The 22,596-nt window shown below is 57.4% G+C and overlaps 1 protein-coding gene across 12 annotated transcripts in view; it reads right to left on the bottom strand.

Moving 5' to 3' along the window:
* Positions 1 to 166: 166 nt before the first annotated feature.
* Positions 167 to 22,596, bottom strand: part of ZDHHC3 (zinc finger DHHC-type palmitoyltransferase 3) — a 60,674-nt gene continuing 38,244 nt past the window's right edge. For 2 of the 12 annotated variants that reach the window (XM_053897689.1, XM_019416509.2), the window contains 5 exons: positions 19,149 to 19,245; positions 18,401 to 18,482; positions 18,197 to 18,289; positions 14,369 to 14,499; positions 167 to 2,891 (listed from right to left, as the gene is read on the bottom strand). In XM_053897689.1, coding sequence (XP_053753664.1) covers positions 2,634 to 2,891; positions 14,369 to 14,499; positions 18,197 to 18,289; positions 18,401 to 18,482; positions 19,149 to 19,245 — 661 coding nt within the window. In that variant the 3' untranslated portion in view covers positions 167 to 2,633. Of the gene's footprint in view, positions 2,892 to 10,147; positions 11,850 to 12,723; positions 13,745 to 14,368; positions 14,500 to 18,196; positions 18,290 to 18,400; positions 18,483 to 19,148; positions 19,246 to 22,596 lie in introns of those variants that run through there. The other 10 variants (XM_053897691.1, XM_019416512.2, XM_019416506.2 and 7 more) reach the window with 7 other exon arrangements.

Here is a 22,596-nt window from a genome sequence, read left to right on the forward strand (position 1 = left end):
ATGCATCACTTGGTGCCTGTGTGTGACATTCACTTGTGTCCCACACTGGGAATGGAGAAAAGGGACCTCCTTAGAGGTGCCCTCGAGCTGCCCTAAGAGGGAGGACACTGCCCAGAGATCTTGACCGGGATCTTCTGCCGAAGACAGGAGACTCCAGCCACCAAGGTCGAGCAAAGAGCTTTTTATTCCAGAGCACGAGGTGGAAGCTTGCACCCAGCCTCCCTCCCCGTGGTCCTCGTCATGTGTGGACAAGTTACGATCCTGTTAGTTTGAGGCAAGCACAGCGTTATGCTGTCGACAGCTGCCGCGGAGGCCAGGCCGCCTGTCAGTGGTGTGGGGGGAGCTCAGGGTCGGACGCGTCTGCGCCCCCAGAACGGGCTCTGCCGTGGCCGAGGGCCAGCACGAGAGGAGCTCGCGCGTTGGGGAGGCCAGTCTGACCGCAGGTGACACGTCTCCCACAGCCAGAGACAGAACTGGCTTTGGGGTTGCCGGGTGCCTCTGCTTTCAGGCCAGTGGCCCCGAGCAGGCGCTTCAACACCCCTCTGAGCACGGGCCTGCCAGCAGCGACCGGGGAACCCTCTTCCCTTATTCTAACTGCCCTCCAGGGGTGATGCCGCAGTGTGCAGTCTTTGGTATGCAGTCTGCCTGCCTTCCGGGCTAGGACAGCAAATGGCAGGCCTCTTGTGATCTTAGAACGGCTCTCCCAAAGTGGCAAGTGGCCGTGGCCTGCCCAGAGTGCGAGGTAACGGCCTTCGGAGCTGACCAGGGCTCCTGACGTTGTCATTAATAAATATTAAAGCTGATGTGGACCAAGAGGATAGGGCTACAGCCTGGGTGTGGAAGGTCCGGGCCTTTCCGGTTGCTCTGTCACTGCGAGAGCCCTGCCATCACCCCCCTCACGGGACGTCTTCCAAGGGCTCTGAGCTGAGATTAAGACAGGTGGCTATGTGAACACCAGCCCCTCTGAGCAGTTAGCCTTGGGGCCTGGTGGGTCATTAACTGCAGACAGGGGGTCTCTCTGTGACAAGAGTCACTGCCCTTCACAGTTGCTGCCTGAGAACTAGGCCGCTGCCTGGCCCTCCTCTTTCCTACGGTTCCCACAAGCTTCTTTCCTAAGCGACCTGGGCTGTGCCTCCAAACTCTGACCTTCTTCCCCACTTAACTGGGGCTATAGGCCCTCTGGGGGCGGTGGAGGGGCTCCTGCTCTTCTGCCTGGAGCCCCGGACAGAGACCTGGCACGGGCAGGCTGTGCCTCGGTGCCCGAGTCCTCCTCCCATGCTGGTGCCCGCTGACCCTGGGACGACGGGCCAGAGAGAACCAAGGTTTACTTAGGGGAGTTGGGGTGGTGAATCCATTCTTAACACCAGACTGAGACCCGAACCCTTCGGTAGGACTTTGTGTGGAAGACGCCTCTTCGGCACCTGTTGGAATGGGGTCTCAGAGCCCCAGGACCCCTGCCAAGGCCTTCAGTGATGGCCACGGACACTTCAGGCTTCACACGGAGTGGCCGGGGTCCAGGCTCATCCTGGCAAAGTGCGGTGTGTGTGTGTGCACGTGTGCTCGTGAGTCTGTCTGTGCGTCTGTCTGGTCTTCCCGGTCCATCCATCTGCAAGCCCTGGCCACTACCCACCCTTCAGAGAGACAAGTTGGACCCTATCTTAGGAGACCTGGCCTAAAACACAGGGGCCAGATTTCTGGTCAGTTCTGCACAACTGGGTTGTTAGACTCCCTCCAGAGGGAAAGTTAATTAAGCTCTCAGGGGGGCGGTCAGAGAGTCCCCAGCAGCTCTGAATAGGTCCTCTCCCCCGTCCCTGTCTGTGAATGGACAGACCTGTAGCCACAAGGCAGGATGGCTCCAAGCCGCCCGGCTCCGTGACAATTCTAGCATCTTTGGGATGGAAAGGGAGCTGAGTTTTGGTGCCACTGTCCCGACACAGTTACAGTCAGAACCCGTGTTTCCAACCCCGGGCACGTGTCGCACGTACGTGTGTGCGCGCAGCCCAGTATGGGGCATGGGGCCCTGCTCAGACCCAGCCTGGCCCGTGCCAGCTGCTGTGGCAGCCCTGCCCTTCTTCTGTGTAGACAGGCTGAGGGAAGCCTTTCTGGGAGCAGCTGGGCCTCTGCAAACTTTCGAGGCTGGTCTCTCCTGGTGTCAGTGTCTACCCCAGGCCCCGAGGCCAGCCCTGCCCTGTCCCGTCACAACATCATGGCCTTTGTTCTCAAAAGTCAGGAGCCAGGGCGCCAACCTTCCCAAGAAGAGACAGACATCCCAGGAAAATCCAAAGGCAAGTTCCTCCCTGCCCCTGGGCTGCCCAGTTTAGAGCGTCCTTTGCTGGCCGGGCCGTGCCGGTCACAAAGGACCCTCTGGAAGAACAGACAATCCCGCTCTGGGCAGACTCTTCTTAGATGGACCCCGAGAGTCTCTCGTCCCCCCGTCACCTCCAGCCAGCCCCTCCCCCCCGGCCTGGGGAGATAGGAGGGGGCACAGGGGCTGGCGATGACAGCGAGGGGTCCACAGGGAGCGGTGGGGTGCAGGGGTGCAGGGTGGCGCATCACGACACACCGTGGCCATGACACCCGCAGCCGGGGTCGCCAGCGGCTTCTCAGTGTCCGGCCCTCCCTCCACGGCAGCTTCACTCATCTATCACCTCCACAGAGTCCTCATCCTTCCTCTCCTCCGACTGCTCCTCTGTCGTCTCCGTGTTGTCCATGTCGGACAGCGAGGCCACCTGCCGCACCCAGTCCCTGTCACTGAGAGGCTCTGGGTCGCATGGTCGGGAGAAGGGGTTGAACCAGTTCGGGGAGAAGTCCCCACCAAAGGTCTCCTTTACCGACTTCCAGCTGGCCCTGCGCTCCCTGGGCTGGTGCTTTCGTTTGAGGCGCTCGATGCCCTGGAGGGACAACGGGACAAAGAGGGTCAGCGTGGTGCGGGCCTTGCGCCCTCAAGCTCACCCCCAGCCCCGGCACGGCAGAGCACGGAGGCCCAGGGCGTGGGCGAGGGGGCCGGAGGGACACGGACTGCCGGGGCCAGGTCAGGGCTGTGGGGCCCTAGGGATGGAGGGGGTGCGGGCAGAGAGCAGTGGAGAGCGGCACAGCAAGCAGGGCCTTCCTGGGGAGCTGGCCCGTGTCCCCCACCCCGCCCCGGGCCTCTGTCCTTTCCTCCCACAGGTGCTGGGGGCCCGCCCAGCCTCCTTAAGTCAGTCCAGGCCGCCCAGGGGCCCAGGGCCAAGGAGTGACGTCGCATCTGCCCTGAGAGCCCTAGAGAGACGACCCCTCCCTGGGGATTCTGGGCCGCGCCCCCACCCCCCCAGCAGGTGCAGCCGACTTAGCACGAAGAAGGGATGCAGGCGGAAAGGGCAGAGCACAGGTACACACGACGCTGGGGCCGAGGAAGCGGGGGTGTGCATAGCTAGTGCCAACATGCGGCGGGCAGCCGGGGGCGCGCGGGGCCGCCGTGGGGAGGCCCGGGCCGGCGTCGGGCCCCACTCATGCGCAGACACGCCCTGCCGCTGCTCCCAAGCTGCCCACTCACCTGCCTCTGGGCGTCGGCGGCGACTCAGCTGCCAGGCCACAGAAAGAGGGTGTCAGGTAAGGGGGAAAGCCCACAGGAGTTAAAGGCACAGCCAGGCCAGCTCTTCAGGCCACAGCACCCTCCACAAAGGCCTTTAGCCCCACCGTTAGCACTGGGGCCTCTGCCTTCTCCGTCCCTTCCGGAAACCCAGGGAATGTGCTGCGGGTTTGCCGGGCACGGGCCCTGCTCATTCACACGCCTCATTCCACCTCGGAATGATCCCTGAGTACCTCGTTCTAGGTTTCCTCCTCCTCTCCACACAAGAGCCTCACATAACCGGAATGATCCCTTCTGTTATGTGGAAAGAGAAACTGAGGCACACCTAGACTGAGCTCCACCCCATCCTGCGGGCCAGTTCTCCTCCAGCACTCTTTCTTCCCACCCCATCTCACAGATTTCAGTGTCTTGGCTTTTGAAAAAGACTGTAGTTTAAAGAATCTGCTCGTAAGCTGCTAATTACAAAGGGCGGACCAGTAACTTTACAGTGAGGGAATGTTTTGCGGGTGTCACCTTACCCAAATCGAAGTTAACATCACTGAGATGTGTCAGCGTCATAGGCCTCAGGACGAGACATACCCGGGACCTCGCCCCGGTGGCCCTGCCCGAAATGCATAAGCTTGACCTAATTGCAAGAAAACATCAGACAAATGCAAACTGAAGGCTATTCTACCAAATACGTGACCTCCAACCTTCAAAAGGGTCGAAGTCTGATGGAAATGCTTTGGAACCAGATAGAGTGGTGACTGTGTACAGAAGTAGGTCTGTGCTAAATGCCACTGAATTGCACACACGAAATTGGTTGATTTTATGTTATGTGAATTTCACCTCAATTGACAAAAAGGGGTCACAGGGCGCCTGGGTGGCTCAGTCGGCCAAGGGTCTGACTCTTGATTTCGGCTTATGGTTCATGAGATGGAGTTTTGTGCTGACCGCAGGAGTCTGCTTGGGATTCTTTCCTCTCTCTCTCTCTCTCTCTGTGCCGCCCCTCCAAATAAATAAACATTTTTTTAAAAGGGTTTGGGGCGCCTGGGTGGTTCAGTTGTCTGACTTTGGCTCAGGTCATGTCATGATCTCATGGTTCGTGAGTCTGAGCCCTGCATTGAGCTCTCTGCTGTCAGCACGGAGCCCGCTTTGGAGCCTCTGTCCCCCTCTCATGCATGCACGCTCGCTCGCTCTCAAAAATAAACATTAAAAATATTTTCTTAATAAAAATAAAATAAAAATTAAAAACGGGGGTCAAGTTCACGAAAGACAAAGCCTGAGGAATGTCACGGATTGGACTAGAGCATGACAAGGGATGAACTGTGGCCTCCTGGGACAGACAAGGGTCTCAGTGGGGCACCTGGGGAAATCTGAATAAAGCATATAGATCAGTTAATGATATCAATGCGTTTCCAGGTTCCTGCATTTGTATCATGCTTATATGAAATGTTTACATTTGGAAAAACTGACGGAAGGGGTTCTGGGGAGCTCTTCGGGCTATGTTTTCCACTTTTCTTGTAAGTCTGAAATTCTTTCACAAGAAGAAGTTTAAAAAATCTGAGACGCACAGACGTGAGCAACGGTCTCGAGTACTGAGTTACAGCGTGAAAAGCTGCAAACAGCCAACACGTCCAACAGCGATGGCTAAGTCAGCCGTGGAAAATGGGGCTAATACAGCTTCACGTCGCACTGGAAAATCCTGTCCCCATGGTTAACAAGGGAACAAAGAAGTTAGTTGCACAGGACATCATGGGACCTTTGGGGACGGGATGTGAGATGGTTTGTGTTTCTTTCTGTGGACTCTCCACACGTTCCAAGGTTTCACCGACGAGCAGGTGTTGCTTTTACAATCAGAGCAGAGCAGCTATTTCAGGACACGGACCCTGCTGACAACCTTTGAGGGGGCCTCCCTTCGGTCACGAGCACCTGATGTGGTGCAGCTCACGGACTGGCCCCTCTCCAGGCCTCCTTATTCAGCACAAGCAGCAATGGCCAACCGAGGGTGACCTGCTTTGGGTCACCAAATGATCGCGCCACTTTGCGATCCTTTGCGGCCGGTCAAGAGAGGCATTTTAAGCATGACGTCAGGGAAGCTGAGGCATCATCATGAGGCAGGCCAGTCTACAGAGGGGACACCCGGAAATGACAGATGTACCGTATCCACACTGGGCTCACTCCAAGCCGCGACTGTGGATCCTTACAACCGCCCTGAGGGGACGTGGGCGTTGGTAGTGACACTTGGCAGATGGAAAACCAGAGGTTTCTGAGAGGCCCTTACGGCGGCCGAAGCTTGCCCTGGTGGTCAGAGCCGTGGCGAGAACCAGCGTCTTCCTTCTGCCCAACGCGTTTTCAATCCTACTACAAATTCTCACTCTCCCCGTGCTGACTGCAAAGGCAGAGCAAAGCCACAGAGGAAAATGAAGCAAGAGAGCCCAGCGGGATTACTATGTTCCGTTCCAGCCGTGTGTTCCCAGGCGAACACTCCGGACTCCGCACAATCTCTTCTCCAAGCTCGTAAAACAAATTCCACCCAGCGCCCGGCCTGTCCACCAGATAAAGTTCCCGACATCCAGGTGTGTCAGCCCTGAGTCTGGACAGAAGCAAATATTCCAAACAAATCTGATGCCTACAGTGAGGCCCGAGGGTCTGGCTCAGGAGGGGCCAATGGGGTTTCTTTTTCCCGGTAGGACTCGATTTTGAGTTTTGTGTGGGTTTCGGGGCGTCCCGAAGGCAGAGTTCTTAAGCTGGAGGTCTGCAGCGGCGACAGTAATACCCACTTCAGGCTCAAGCGGACAAGAGTGGTCGATTCCTGGTTCTGGGGCGACGGCTAACGCCAGCATGTCTAGGAGGGAGCGTGTGACGGGGGGCTTTTGGGCCCCCTCGGCCGGGAAGACACGTGAACTGTCGTCTGCAAGCAAACCCACCCAGGTCCCACATTGAATGTACCAGGACTAAGGCTCCCAAGGAAGGCAGAGACTCAACTGAGGAAGTAAAGACTCAACTGAGGCCCACAGAGCAAAAGCTCATTGTCCCCCTGCTCCCCACATCATCGGATGGACAAAGTCGGAGCCGCTGCTGCCCATGCCTCGCGCCCTCCTCGTTAGACGGTCCGATCGCTCTCGCCGCATCTGTGGTTCACATCTTTCGACCGCGACCCGCAACACGTGATGCTTTTCTGTGCGGCCCGGCGCCGCCCCCCACAAAGTTCCACGAAACCACACGTGATTCTACAACTGTCATGCATTTTTATGTTTATTTTTTTAAAAACTGCCGCGGCGAACCCCAATGAACCCATCTCACAGATCACCAACAGTTGTGAGCGCGCTTTGAAACAGCAGAGGTCTAACGGAGCCAACATCTACGAAAGCCATCGTCACGCTGACATTCACGACCCTCGTGTAATCCTCACCGCAACCTTGCGATTTGGACAAGCTCCCCGGTTTTACAGAAGAGATGGAGGCGTAAGTGCCCAAAGTCACACAGGAAGGACGTGGTTACCAGACTACACTAGAGCAGCAGAAATCTGGGGCGTCCTCACATCCCTGGGAGAACATGTGCCTTCCCCCGGCGGCCACTTGGATTTGCTAGAGTACTCACGATGGGCAGGTCACCAATGACTTTCTTGGTCACCAGTGAGGTCTGGGGCTGGGGAGAGTACACTGGCCAGCGGCCTGTTTCCGTGTCACCGTGAAGTCCTTCTATCCTATGGACCCCTTGGAGCAGAACCCAGTCGGACAGATGAAATGTGCGGAAAGGCCGCTGGACAGACTAGTAGCCTGGCTCCCCTTCCAAGAGAGACTTTTCCCGTCTGCTCAGCATTCATTGGTTGGGGAGGCTGTGGGTCGTGAGGGGAGAGGGGCTTCCGGTCAGCACGCCTCACCCAGCACCACATGGGACCGTATCGTCGGCAGGCACCAGGGGCCGACCACCTCGGGGGTGACCCCCGCGCGCCCCAAGTGGACTCTCAGTCTTGAGCGTGTGTCCCAGTCGCGTGGAGGGCTTGTGAAATCCAGATCGCTGGGCCCGGCCCCGAGAGTTTCCGACTGGGTAGGATCTGGGCTGGGGCCTCAGCATGGGCATTTCTAACAAGTTCTTAGGTGATGCGGATGCTGCTGGTCTGGGGACCAGACCAGCACTGCCTCGGGGCACCGCCAGCAGGAAGATTCTTGAGAGGGATTCTGGCAAAATCTTCGTCTCTTCACATTTCTTTGGTATTTAAGGGCGCCCTCTATATTGAGACCCCCTGGCTCCACTGGCTGGCTCGCCCGTCTGGCCGATGCACCACAAGCCGTGAGATGGGAGAAGCTAAAAGCCCGTTAGCCTGGCTGGGAGAGCCCAAGGCGGGCTCCTGAAGTCCGGGGTTTCTGTGGGATGCTCAGGTCACATGGGTGGTTAATAAACATTTCTTAACTTCCCTCATCGGAAAGATCCCTGCAACAGGAAGGGGGGTCGTAACTTTCTCAGCGGCCGAGCCAGAATGAGCAAGAAGGGGTGATTCCGGGTGCCCGACTTTTGGTTCTTCCAAGATAAAGTGTTCCAGAGATGAGACGGTGTGACTAGAAGGGGATGTGACACACGCACGGCTGCCCAAGCTCGCTTCGTGGGCACAAGGTCACCCAGCCCGGGCACGTAGGCAGAGATCTGCCCGGACGCAGGCCTTTTGCACGGTCAGTCCGGTTGCTATGGGCACAAACCTGAGGTCACAGGTGGGAGGGAGTCACCCAATCCAGCCGGCCACCTCACCTTCCTTGGTTGTTCCCGGCCACTCTCCAGGGCCCCCACTCCGAAAGACCACGGCTGCTACAGACCCATTTCGCAAGTGCGTGCCATCCGGCGCCGTCAGAGCCAAAAGCTGGGCCGCTTTTGTGGGGAGACACGTCCTGTGTCCTCAGCCGTCTGGGAATGCCGAGAGCTCGGCGGGGATCGCTTCTTCCACTGCGGACGCCAGGCTGCAGACCAGTCACTCTGCTCCCAACGACAGCCGCGTTCGTTCCCTAGTTAATAACTCCCGGAAAACTGTCTTCCATCTCCATGAACGTGAACTAGGAAATCCACCGGGAGTCTTGGGATATTCCTATCTGCTGAGAGCAGCATATCTCTCTGGCTGAAGAGCCTGGGAACGTTCCTTCTTTCAGCCCAAGGGCTCGTCAAAGCCCAGAGGTAGAATCATACGGGAAAAGGCTGTCAAAAGCAGCCTTTTTCTCTGGGGAGGATATGCATACTAGGCTCAGGTTTAAAGGATGAATTTCTATTCTTAGGACTCAAAAAAAAAAAAAAAAAAATCAATACATTTTCAGCACTATCTGCTGCATTCCTTAGAAATTCCATGGGGAGGGGCGCCTGGGTGGCGCAGTCGGTTAAGCGTCCGACTTCAGCCAGGTCACGATCTCGTGGTCCGTGAGTTCAAGCCCCGCGTCAGGCTCTGGGCTGATGGCTCGGAGCCTGGAGCCTGTTTCCGATTCTGTGTCTCCCTCTCTCTCTGCCCCTCCCCCGTTCATGCTCTGTCTCTCTCTGTCTGTCCCAAAAATAAATAAAAAACGTTGAAAAAAAAATTAAAAAAAAAAAAAAAAAAAAAAAAAGAAATTCCATGGGGAAAAGAACCAACCTGGGTCACTTAAAAAAAAAAAAGCCTTGAAGATGGAGTGTTAGGAGGGCAACCAAATACTTAAAAAATATACCCCCAGCAGGGAGGACCAGAAAGGCAGCAATGCCTCCCACGGGATGGATCCCTGAGGGGAGGGAGCAGGTCAGAGACACTTCTTCACACACTTCAGGGAACTGTTAGGAAGGAAGGAAGGAAGGGAAAAAAGCCTGTAGGAAACAAATGCTATAAATGAGATTTAAACAGAGCATTAAAAAAAAACCACTTCAGGGGCGCCTGGGTGGTTCAGTCGGTTAAGCATCCTACTTCGGCTCAGGTCACGATCTCCCAGCCCGTGGGTTCGAGCTCCACGTCAGGCTCTGTGCTGACAGCTCAGAGTCTGGAGCCTGCTCCGGATTCCGTGTCTGTCGCACTCTGCCCCTCCCCTACTCATGCTCCTCTCTCTCTCTCTCTCTCAAATAAATATTAAAAAAAAAAAAATTTTTTTTTAAAACTGCTTAAAATAAAAACCCAACCCGCTTCAGATCTCAGCCCTGACTTCTAGCAAACATCAAGTGCATAGGAGAGTCAAGGCAGAGTTGACTGGCTTGGGGAAGGGTCGCGGCTCACGTGGGACGGGGGATGAGGAACTCCCCGAAGCACTGGCACTGTCCGTGGAGGTTTTCGGCGACTTCCCCTGGCCCGACTCTGCTTTCTGCTGGGTGGGCAGCGGCCGACGCGCCTCTTCCCCACGCGTGGGACTAAGCAAAGTCTGCAGACTTGAAGACTTCTGTAGCCCAGGAGCATATGAGGGATTCAGGCTGCCGAAAGCCAGAGCCAAGGCCCAGGGGCAGGCTTGGTCAAGAGCGGGGTGCCTAGCGTCCTTTAAAAACAACACGGCCGAAACCTCGCTCAAGAGCAGCAGAGATAAAGATCCTTTAAGAGCAATGGAATGAAGGCCCCGCCAGGGCTCTCCCGGAAGGGAACAAGGTGAGAGAGCACGGCTCAAGGAGAACAGGTTTTGGAAAAATTTTATTGCATTTTTGTTTCCATGTGGAAGCACGGACAGAATCGAAGAGAGGCAGCACGCTCCACTTACTGTTCATGGAAAATCACATAGGCTAGAGGAATTTCCTCCCTATCCTGATTGGGCTTAATAACCCTTACCCCCGCCCCTCCCCAAGCACAAGCTAAAAAAGGAGCTTCGTGGTGATCACGTAAAAAAAACAAAAACACAAAAAAACCAAAAACCAAATCCACGTGTACGGATTCACAGATGGTCAGCGCTCAGATGTCTGTGATTTCTGCATTTGTGGCGGGCACTCCCCGTCCCCGTCTCATCTCCCCGCTATCTTCAGGCCTTCCTCTTTTAAATGGGGTTTCACACAGGAAGTGCCTCCAGGTGGAAACGCTCCTCAGTCCCCGGTGCCAGCCGATTGATGATTCCGGGGAGCAGGGGTGGCCGTCTGCCAGCTTTCCAAAGTCTGGGGGCTGTAATGTCGCCCCCGCATCGTGGGCAGCCCCAGGCCAAGACGACAGCCTCCCAGGTTAAAATACAGAGAAGACGTGGGTACGTGTACATTTATGTGTCTAAAATATCAGAAAGGGAGCCCACTTTAGCGATTTACAAAATGGGTTCGGGGGAGGGGGGTGGTTGACGACGGGGCTGGGCGCTTGGGGACTGTGCTGTGTCACTCTGTCACTCAGCATTATTGCCGCTTAACTGACACCTTGCTAGGACAGGGGAGAGGGCAGGTGCTAAGAGTAATCAGACAAAGGAAACCTGAAATCGCGTGATTTTTTTTCTCCTTTTGACTGTGTAAGGCATTTTGAACTGGAAAAACTTCTCTCCTTCACATTCGTCCAAATAATCAGCGGGAATATAATTGGTGATTCAGAATACAAATGAAACCCCTTTGATCCCACCACCCTCCCCCCAAAAGTCACTCTAAGCACCCCAATCCCATGGCGTGCGAGGAGGCAAACCGTGTCCACGTGGGGGATGAGGCCGCCGTGTCAAGGGCCCGTCTTAGGGCTCCAGCCCTGATCCTGCCCCTCTTTTGGTGTCTTCGGTGAGGTTTTAAGTCCCATCGGGCTGCCTGCCACCGCCTCCTGGGCAGTGGGAGGTCATGGCCTTCCTGCCTCTCCTACGCATCCCCAACTGGGCGTCCGGGCCGGTCCATCCGCGTACCGGCGTTAAGTCTCACTCAGTTAGTAGAGGTGGGCTTGGCCCGGAGACAGCACCCTCCACGTTAGTCATGCCAGACAGACAGCAGAGAGGAAACCAGAGGCCAGAGAAGTGATTTTAAAAAAGGGGGGGAGAAAAAGAGCAGCTTCGGTCACCAAAAAATAGAAAGGATGATCTTTTAAAAATAAAACATGGGGACATTTTTTTTTTCTCTGCAATGCTCAGCCATTTTACTTGAGATGTAAAAAAAAAAAAAAAAGTTTTAGAATAGTTGTTTTGCTTTTTCGATTTAAACATTCATGAGGACGGATGGGACGGTAGTGCTGTGATGTGGTTTGTGTCTGAAGGGCAATGCTGGTCAGGGTCCTTCAGACCACATACTGGTATGGGTCTGCCTTCCCTTGGTCTGGCGTGGCAAAGGGGCTGGCCCAGCCTAGAGAGAAGGGGTGGCCAAAAACGGCTTTCATGTTCATCCATTTTGTTTTTTTAGCCCATCTTCTCTCTTCCTTTTTCAATTGTTCTATTCCCTGAAAACAAGAACAATCATACTTTCAGTCAAGCACTTTATTGCTGTGGTTTTTGGGGAGGGACGTCCATTAGCCTGAGGTGAATGGAGTAAATGCTTCCTTTGAAAGCCATAAAGCTATCTGCATGCTACGCTTTTCTTCTCTTTCTCTCATAAAAAGTGTTAAAGGGAACAACAAAAAAAAAAAATCACGCTTTTTGTGGGGGGTGGGGCATGGGCACCTAGTTTACAAGCCCCTCCAGGCAGGGAGGGGAAAACAAGCAAACTCACGCCCAGGCCCACAGGCCACTACGCCAGCATTTCTGGTCATGCCCTTCCGGTGTGTTTTGCTCAGGGAAGGCGCACATCTACGTGGCCCAGGTTCTGCAGGGGCGCTTCCGGCCTGGTGCCGGGCCCGGCGGTGTGTGGGAACACGGAGAAGGCTTTGGTGCCACAAGCCTCAGAGCTGGCAGGGGCTCGCGATCGTGAGAGCCGTTGCTGGCCTTTCATTTGGGCTAGGTTCAAGTTTGATGCTACTATGACCACTTTGCAGACAAAAAAAAAAAGAAAGGAAGAAACAAACAAATCAATGACCACTCTGGCGCTGTGAGTCTTGCCAGTCTGGGAGGTCAAGAAGCACCCTGCTTAGCGGCGCTGGCAAGGCAGACCTGAGAAGGTCCATCGGGAGTAAGAGACCGTGGCGGGGGAGGGGAGAAGCCACCACAGAGGAGGAAGGAAAGGGATTAGTAAAGGTTAGAGGGGCTGCCTGGACAGACAGCCAGCCCCAGGCACGGCAAACGGCTTCCTAGTGCTCCCTTGGGAAGAAGTGGGGCCAGGGGCCATCTGGTGGTTGTCCAGAGCCTGGGCTACCCCCCCCCCCCCCCACACACAAAGTCTCACGGGGAGAGTAGGCTGGGGAGGAAGAGTTCCCTCCCTTCTCCCCCCTTCCGATGGAGCTGGTGAGCAGGCAGGGCCTGAGGGCGGAACTGGAGAGAAGCAGCCTGGCAGGAGCCTGGCCGAGCGGTCTGGCTGGAGCAGCTGGCTGCCGTGGTCTCTGGTGAGGAGGAGGAGTAGGGAAGAGCCTGAGGGTCCAGCCTAAGTGAAGGCTCTACTCCTGGCCGGGGACTGGGCGGATGCAGGTGGAGGGGAAGGCATCCCTTCCCAAGCGGGGCCCTTCCTTCTTTTCTCCTTTCCTTCCCAACACAATCCCCTTCAGGAAAGGCCCTGAAGGGGGAGAACAACTAGGGCCCGGGCTGTGTGAGCTTTCCTTCGGGCTCCCCCACACCACGGCCTGTGGGGCCTGGCAGCATCCAACAGGGGGCGGGCCGGGCCGGTCACCTCTGGGGTCCCTGCAGGTCTTATGCAGAGAAGTTGGCTGCATTTACTGCTTGGACACACAGCTGGAACTATACCATGGGCTACTATTTTGAAAGAAACTCTTACAATGACGCTATCTCGTATAAAGGATAAAAAAGTTGCCGAGAGCCCCCCAAGCCCCCACATTCTACACCGCCGGGGATCCCCACGATCTAAACGATGTTGCCTTGGCTGCCGGGAGGGTAAACGCCTGATTTTCCACACCGGCAGGGAGGGGCCTAGGCAGCAGGGGCAGGGAGTGTGTCTTCCTGTGAGCCACCACCTGAGGCTGACTAGTCAGCGGGCCCAGAGCTGCCCCGGAGGGCCCGTAGATGACCAAGGCTTGCCCCCTGAGGGGGGACCTTGGGAAGGCAGGAAGAGTGGCAGGAGGGACCTACGACCTGGGGCCCCTCGTCTGGAACCCAAAGCCGAAAAAGGAAGAAATGCCCACATCACAGCAATGGATTGACCACCTTGAGGCTTTGGACACTTAGGACAGTCAGGAGGCGGTGTCGTCCGTGGCGCCGGGTGAGTGGGCCTCAGTCCTGCCCAGCCAGCTGCCTGAAAGTTCCCAGAGGTGGGGCTGTGGGTAGGGTGGAGGTAGGGGTGGGGTGTGGGGAGAAGGCAAAGGACGAGCTGGGCCAGAGCTGGGCCAGGCAGAGGTACCTAGAGGCCAGGTGAGAGCCCCTGCCCACCGCATGGCGGGGTCTGAGGCAGGCTGATTCCTGACTCTGCCCTCTGGACCTGCTCGTGAAGTCACCTCCTGTGGGAAATTGACCCTGCCCGTGCCAGCTAAGGCACCCTTCCTTTGTCCATCATCCTCTCTGCAGGCCTAGGGCCCTCGGGTGGGAAGGATGTCCCCGGGCCCAGCAGAGTGCCTGACACAGCGCAGTGTGTAAGACAGAACCATCAAGGGAGGACGGAAGGTCTTTTGGCAAAGAGCACCCTTCCCAAGGCTGCTGGGTCCCATTCCTGGTGCAACCTGCCGTGCCGGCCCCAAGGAGGGACCTGTGTGTGTGTGTGTGTGTGTGTGCGCACACGTGCACACCCTGCACACCTGGGCCCTGGCCATTGGGCTCCCGGGTCTGGCCTGCAAGCCGACCACACCCACCGTGCCCCCCCCCCCCCGCCCCCTCCCATGCCCCGAGCCCAGGGCTGGAGCTGGTGGGCAGGCCGCCCGCTTACCGTTTCGTCTGTGCAGATGGAGTGCACCTGGGTCCCAAACATCACTGATGTGAAAATGAGGAAGAGAAGGCCCTCGAAGCACAGCAGGATGAGGAGGATCACCGTGGTGGGTGGCGAGAAGGAGCTGCACTCTGGAAGAAAAGGGGCACGTGGGACTTGGGGCTGCTGTCCCCGCCCCCCGCCCGCTCGCACTGCTCGGCCCGGCGGGACTCGGCTCCTCCTGGCCTGGCGGGGCCCATCCGGCCCCTCCTAACCCCTGTTCCTCGCTCACTCTCTTTCCAGGCCAGTGTGTCTGTATCCTGGTGCCAAGCACGTGGAAGGACCCAGAAGGGCCCCCGGGGCTGAGGCATGAAGGCAGGGAGGCCCTCCTCTCCTCAGCACAACGTGGGCTGTACAGGTGGAGGAGCGGCCTCAGTCTGGTTCTGGTCTGGCTGTGAATTTTCTGGACGTTCCGGTCCCTCTGTCTGCTTCTGGGTGACCGGAAGGGGCACATCTGGAGGATCACTCAAGTGGTTCTGGGACTCGAGGTTTTACGAGGGGGCGGCCTGGCTGCCGGGCTTGGCCCCGGGCCGGGTGTGAAACAAGCCCCGTGGGAAACGTCCTTCTCGGGAGCGTCCGCATCACTGAGACAGTCACTCCAACCGGAGGGCCGCCTGGCGCGTTCACTCTCCCAACCTCTCTCCGAGCCCAGGCTGACCGTCCAGGCCTCCGCTCCCTCCTCAGTACAGCAGCGAGGTTTCACCGCTCTGTCTTCAACAGCAGAATCCTCTGTCTGAACCAAGTCTAACTCAGAAGCCGCCCCCGCGCCCCCCGCAAATGGAGACAAAAGCAGAGGTGTTATGGGAGACGGTGAGGTCTCCCTCAGCGGAGGCACCTGGGGGAGACACTGGGCGGCGGGGGTCCCAGCTGACAGTGCTCACTACCGTGGGACTCCTGCCCCCGCTGATAGCCGCCTGGGCCTGTCGCCCTGGGCCGTGGTGCACGTTTCTTGTTGCCCCGGTGCTCAGGCCTGTTTCCCTGGCTGGAGGGGTCCTGGCAGGGTCGGGCTTCCCTGGGCTTTGGGAACTCAGGGAATCTGGGGATTCGGTGCCCCTCTGAGCCACCCTGCCGCCTCCCTCACAGGAAGGTGCGGAGGGGCAAGGGAGGTCAAACCTGGGAATGGGCACCGAATGGGTGGTGGAGGTGAGGACCATCTCCTCCAAATGCCTTGATCTCCTCACGTTTCTCTCGGGACGTAACAATGCCCCCAGACGTTTCCCTTATTGCCTCTGTGCTAGGCCGGGTGGTGGGCAGGCCAACGGTTCTGCGGTCAGGCGGACGCAGCAGGGTGACGATCCTGGAAGAAACTCCCGACCACGAGCTGCTACTAAGATGTCGCCACGGACGCTCCGTTCCGGCTCCTGCGCCTTTCCCGTCCCGCACACCGTGCGGTCATGTTTCTTCCCGCCCTTGCCTCCTGCCTGCCTTTCCCGGCACAACTCCGGCTCCAGGAGGGCGGGACGCTGGCTCCCTGCGGTACAACCAGCCTCGGAGCAGCGCCTGGTAACGAAAGAATGTGGGCACAAGGCCGGGGCTCTCTGAGCTCTGGTTCGGCGGTCCGCTCAGGAATGCACGGGAGAGCATCTGCACAGCTCGGCACCGACCCAGGGTGAGCACGTGGCGGGTGCTCCCCGGACAGAGGTCCTTGCTCCTTCCTTAGCCACCTGGGCTGCCCTGGGGCTGGAGCTGGCGGCAGAGCCCAGGGCCACGGCATGTCTTCCACCCATGGCCTCCTGAGTGGGCCCCGGGGACTACGAATGGAGTGGGGGAGGCAGAAGCCAGACCCAGGGCGCGCGGAACTACCGCTCTACCCTTCTCTCAACATCAACTCAAATGCCCTCCTTCTGGGGACACTCCCTTCTTGCACAAGCTGGATGCAAGGCCGCTCATCCACGGCTGAGCAGTGATGGTGGTGACCGTCATGCACGGCGATCTCAGGCTTCCGCTTTGGGGACGGTCCTCCTAGCCTTAGCTGCCACAGGAACTGGTGCCCCAAGCCTCTTTGGTCACGGACCTTGACTGCAGACGATCAAGCACATGCAGGGAGGACCCGGGGCGCTGGAGTCATCCAGGCGGGGCTGGAAGAGCCCGCTCCGGGCTGGCGCTTCAGTCACGGCCCTCTTCTTAGCTGTGTGAGCTTGGGGACTTGCTTGACCCCTGTGAGCCCCAGCTTTCATCATCTGCTAAGTGGGAGCATCTCTCCCGCCCTGCGGGCTTGTGGTGACGCTGAAATAAGGCACTGCTCACGCTGGCTCTTGGCAGGCATTAATGGAATGGCCCCTACCAGCTGCGAGCTGAAGACAGAGACGTTCTGCCTCATTGATGGCGAGTGTCACTCTCATCACTGCCTGTGTCTGTTAGCCCGACGGCGGGGGGTAGGGGGAGCGATGGGGTTGATAGAACGTCCTTGTCAGACTCCACCGTCAAGTCGCCAAGCCCACATCTGGAGTTGGACTGGATCCCCAGGGCCTGGCAGGATACATGTACGTTCAGAATGCTCACCGAGGAACATGCTGGTGCCCTGCCCAGCTACGCAGGATGCTATGGATGCCCCTACTCTTCTCCCCACTATCCACTAGCTTGACCCACCCCTCTGGCTGGCACCAGAAATGCAGTAGTCACGAAAACTGGGGGACACGGGGACATGGACTGAATTCTGTCACCTGCAAAACTCGTATTTGGAAGCCCCACCCCCCAGGTGATATTATTTGGAGATGGGGACTTGGGGAGGTATTGAGGGTTAGACGAGGTTGTGACGGTAGGAGCCCCTCACGGTGGGGTTAGTGCCCGTATAAGAGGCACCAGAAAGCTTGCTCTCCTCTCTCTGCTGTGTGAGGTCACAGAAGGTGGCCGTCGGCAAGCCAGGTAGACAGCCCGCACCAGAAACTGAATCGGCCGGCACCTTGATCCTGGACTTCCCAGCCTCCAGACGGCGAGAGATAAATGCTGAGGTCACCCAGTCCATGCTACTTGGTCATGGCAGCGCACACTGACGGAGACTCGCGGGGTCTCTTCCCCTAGGCGGGGCCAGGACGGACAGGGCAGGGGGCAGGGCCACAGAGGGCGGAAGGCGGCGGATGCCAAACCACGGGCAGAGGCAGGGAAAGTCTCTTCGCAGCCGGCTGGGAGCTAAAGATCCCCCCGCTTCCCACGGGCTCCCCGGTTCTGCGGAACAAGACCAGCAAGATAGCCGAGAAGACAGTACGTGCGGGAAGAGCAAAACTTCTGGAAGACGGGAGAATGAAAACGGGGACCCGTCTGATGTTTCTGCTCTCACGGACCGTGTGTGTGTGAGATCTCGCCCAGCACGTGGCCTCTCTTAATTCCTCCAGCCCCTATTTAAAATTCTTTTTCTTATCTCTTATTTTTTTATTCTCCTTTAAAAATCACAAAACGGCATTGACTTCCTTCAGCATCTACTTTTTCCTCAGGATTTATGCGGTCGTCTGGTTGGAGCTCCTTCTTTGGTGTTTGCGCCGTGAGACGGGTAATTCTAAAGCGGAAAGCTTTGCTCTACGATCTTTACGTAGATTGGGAATTATGCAGTTAAAAGACAACCACTAACAAAACAAAACAAAACAACCCCAAAGTTCAAGACGGATTTCCAGGAGATCGGAAGGAAATGAATTTTGATTAAAGTGCCTCTTCTTAAAGACACAGAAGCAAAGGTCCTCTCCCTGGCAGGGCTCCCACGCCCTGGGACGTGCTTCTGGGGTGGGGGGTGGGGGGGGGTCTGCATTTCCCCCAGGCGCGCTCGGGCTACGCGGTCTGTCCGCCTCACTACTTTACCTGTGGAGCTTTTAAGGGGCTGCTTTATTTCATGAAGAGAGGTTCGGGCCTCTGCTGTCCCTTCCCTGGGCAGTCTGTAGGCTTGCTGCTGATCTGATAAAATGGGGTTGGCCCCTGGCACCATGAGACAAACCAAGAGCCCGCCCCGCCTGGGTCACACACTGCCCCCCGGGGGCAGGGAGGGAGGCCCTGGCATATACTCACTTGTCCAGTCTTCTTCAAAGCAATGCAGAAAGTGGAATCCCACCATGATGAGGGCGTGCAAGGAAATGAGAGCTATGTACATCTGAAACAGGAAAGCAGGGCAAACGCCATTGTTGTGAGAACCTTCTGACCGCGCAGGCTCCCGGGACAGGGGCCCTCAGAACCTCCCATTCCGGAACATTCAGTCAGGCTGAGGGTTGACCAGGAGAGAGCCAGGGAGGCATCTGCTGATTGCCCTACCGGTCTGGCACCCCAGGCCTGGGACCGAGGCGAGCAGCTATTCACCAGGAGTGCACAGACGAGCACCTGTGACCAGGCGTGACCAGGGCCCTGGGTGGGTGGGGGAGCTCTGGGCCCGTGGCTTCCCTTCACTCGGAAAGTCAAGGTGCTGACTGCCAGTAGGTGCTCTAGTCCTCACACTATCCTCTATCCACCTGCAGCTGAGGGAGAGCTTGTTGTCATCACCAGAACTGCCTTGTTTAGCTACTCAGACTGGACGCTTGGGACGGGAACAAGGCCCTTGCTTAGAGCCAACCCGCTTGAGCCCGTGTTCTAGACGCTCAGGCGAAGGGCCTACGAGCAGGCCGTGGCTGAGCTAGGAGTGCTTTGGAAGAAAGGCGCAGGTCTACATGGCCACGCGGTATTTGGAACAGCAGCAAAAACCATCGTTGCGTGCCGGGAATTGTCGGAGGCCCAAAGCGCTCCATCGCTCGGCGGAGGGTGGGGCAGGATTTGGAAGCTGACTTACTGTAAACAGGACAAAGTACTTCTGGTTGTTCTCGCCGACGCAGTTATTGACCCAGGGACAGTGGTGGTCCATCTTCCGAATACACCGCTTACAAACACTGAAAGGACCCACAAGGCAGACCTTTAGTGGTGTCCTCACGGTGGCGGGGACCCGAGGGGAGCAGAGAACCCACCCCCCAGCTCTACTCCGCGGCTGGGGCCTCCTCGGGCTCTGCCCCGTGTCCCGCTTGCTGGGTGTGTTGCAAGGGGCCTGGAAGGTGGGGTCAGGACCCCCAGGGTCACGTCATTCCAAACAGGGGACAGTCATTTGTCAACAAGGCCCCTTCTCTTGTTTAACACAGACACAGGATGGAACTGAGGGGATCTGAGCCGGAAGCTGCTCTCTGGCGGTAACTGGGCTGGGAATCTGGTTTATTGAGAAGGACAGAGCAAAGAAACAGTTTTGAAAATGGACAGGCTGGGCTGGGTATAGAAAGAAGCCGCTCCTAACTCCCCGCCAAAGACCAAAACCCCAAGGGCCGGGCGCTAGCAGGGAGGGTGGCCCAACGAGGGCGCTGGAAGGGCACAGAGTGGGCTCAGGTGCAGGATGTCTCAGGGCGGCAGGAAGGGCCCCTTCAAGAACCTTTTAGCTCTAAGACAGCATCCACTTAGCTGAAAAAGCAGAATGTATTTGAGCTTAAGTGTCGATCAGAAATCCTGTTAATTTGGGGCGCCTGGGTGGCTCAATTGGTTAAAGCATCCAACTTCGGCTCAGCTCATGATCTCGTGGCTCCTGAGATCGAGCCCCACATTGGGCTCTGAGCTGACGGCATGGAACCTGCTTGGGATTCTCCCTCTTCCTCTCTCTCTGCCCCTTCTGCGCCCCCACTTGTGCTTGTGTGCACACTCTCTCTAATTTGCAAATTACTACCTTGTGATTGGGCTCATTTTGGGACTGAGAAATTGGTCCTTCCTCAATTTATTAGCATAGGCTCCTTGACATTTCCTTGAGAGTATTATTCCACACAGTTTGAAATGCTGTAAAGGTACACTCGGAAATAAGATGATTAGAGGTTTTTCTCTTTTGAAAGCCCCTCAGTTCACCCCAGCTTTTCTTTCCACTCGTTTCCACAACTAACTTTATCTCAGGTTCTTCATCAAGCGCACCGTGGGCTGTGGCAAGTGGAGCCCGGCAGAAGGGCTCTCATCAGGATCACACGGGGGGAGCTCACACTTGCTGAGCGCTGGCTGGCCGACAGTCAGGGCAGGGACAGCAGGGAAGGAGATCTTCTGGGTGTGGGCGTGAGCCGCTCCCCACACTCCAGGCCAGGAGGTGCAGGCCACTCTGAAGGACAGCCACGGCCAACTCGGGGCTGCGGGCTCATCCACACCCCAAGGAGGACGTGTGGCTTTTTCTAAGCACAGCGTGAGCTTTGGTGGCAAGGCAGACCTGGGGCTGCTGAGCTACTCTGGTCAGGCTGGCCAAGCTTGGGGGCCTCAGCTTCCCCATCCACGGGAAGTAAGTGTTGTAAGGAAAAGGTGACAACGGATTGTGGGGGCCTGGTCAGTCTCCACCCTTGTTCTTCTCCACAACCTCGAAGGTCCTCCCTACTACAGGGGAAATGGGCACATCTCAGAGATGCTGGCCCAGCTCCAGAATCTCCCTGGGAGCCTGGAGAGCAGGAGGAGGAGGAGGCACGAAAGGGACCTGGAGGGATATAAAGTCAGGGATATAAACCCATCTCTCTCTGTATGCATGTGTTTCCAATTACAAACATACATGTGAATATGTATAATGTATACTTCATTAGCTAACACTTGTTCCCAGTATACAAGTTTAATAATTTTTAAAATGTTTATTTTTGAGAGAGCACGTGTGTGCAAGTGGGGGAGGGGCAGAAAGAGAGGGGGACAGAAGATCCGAAGCAGGCTCTGCGCTGACAGCAGAGAGCCTGATGCGGGGTTCGGACTCACGAACTGTGAGATCATGACCTGAGCCGAAGTCGGACGCTGAACCGACTGAGCCACCCGGGCACCTCCTCTAGTAGACAAGTTTCAAAGTACAGACAAGTAGACAGTGAAGAATGAGCTGCTCCCTGCATCCTGGGCCGCAGCCACCAGGCCCCACGTTCCCTTCATGGGGCCACCTTGCAAGTCCTTCCTCAGCCCTGGGGTCTTAGCTCCCTTCCAATCTGGGGCCCAAACTCCCGAGGGGAGAGGCGCCTGGCAGCTCAGTGCCACCGCCACCTTCTCCAAGGGGCTTCCGGTAGGTGCTCTGAGGGAGGCAGTGTTTGCTCAGCAGCACAGAGGGGTCAAGTGGCCTGACATCCTCCGAAAGCTGCCCAGGGTTTCAATGAGCTGTCACATCCGTCCTTTGCTCTCCTCCCAGCTTCTCAAGAGACCCCGCGTGCGCCCCAGGAAGTGAGTTTCACAACGGGTTACGCGTCCCTGGGAGGCCACAGCAGAACACTCCTCCTCCTCCAGGGAGCAGGACAAGTGAGCACAGCAGCTGGGCTACAGAAGGTGGCCCTGAGTGCCAGGCTCCGAGCTTCCTGCCCGCGGAGACACGGAATGCCGAGGTGGTCCCTCTTCCCCGGCTGGAGCAGTTGTTCAGAGGCAGGCTCTGGGGCCGGGAGGTGGCGCGTGTGGGTGGGTGGGGGGTCCATCCGTGAACATGGCCCTGATCAGGGGCCGTCTCACCCACGGCTCTCAAAACTAGCAGCCTGAACGGTTCTGCACTTGGGGCCTGGAGAACAAGGGCAAGGCCTGCCCGGGGCCGCCCAGCTGCTTCGCCTCAGGTGCCATCTGTCAGGAGGAAGAAAAAAATGCAGCCTCCCACAACCCTGGACACCTCACTGGGGTATCGGTCACTTCAGAGCCAGCCCTCTTCCTGTTCCCTGTGGCTGGGTGGGCAGGGGGCTCTGCGGGGTCCCCTCCCCAGACAAGGCAGGCAGGGGGCCCTTTACCCAGGCTGCCGCCCGGCAGAATCTCTCCTCTCTGGGGCTCCTCGCTGCTCTTTCCGTACTGAGCGCACCAGCCCCCTCCTGGGACTCCTCTTGGGCACCATTTTGTGCCCCCTGTGCGAGACGCTGCGGGCGAGCGAGCTCCTGGGGCACAGGCACCAGGGCCTGGCAGCTGGTCCTCAACCTGCGCTAACAGTCACTGGAGAGACGAAACGTCTTCGATGGAGGTATTTTTTGACGTTCCTGCCTTCGGGGTTTCCTGAGCCCTTCCGTGTTTTTAAATCAACGTTCCAGAAGATGGCGATGCCTCTCCTTCCCTCTTCCTCCAGGTTCCCTGCCATTTTTCAGGCCCCGAAGCACTTCCGTCAAATGCCTGGTGGAGCCCAACAAGCTCACGGGCTCCCATGCCCTCAGGCTCCTTCTCGCCTGTGTTCCTTCTCTGGCGAGGTCCGAGGGCACTTGGCGCTCAGCCCCAGAGGAGCTGGCCGAGGCCCCTGCCTGGCCTGG

This window comes from Panthera pardus, unplaced genomic scaffold (assembly GCF_024362965.1).
Source record: "Panthera pardus isolate Hobbes unplaced genomic scaffold, ASM2436296v1 HiC_scaffold_8, whole genome shotgun sequence".
Taxonomy (NCBI): Eukaryota; Metazoa; Chordata; class Mammalia; order Carnivora; family Felidae; genus Panthera; species Panthera pardus.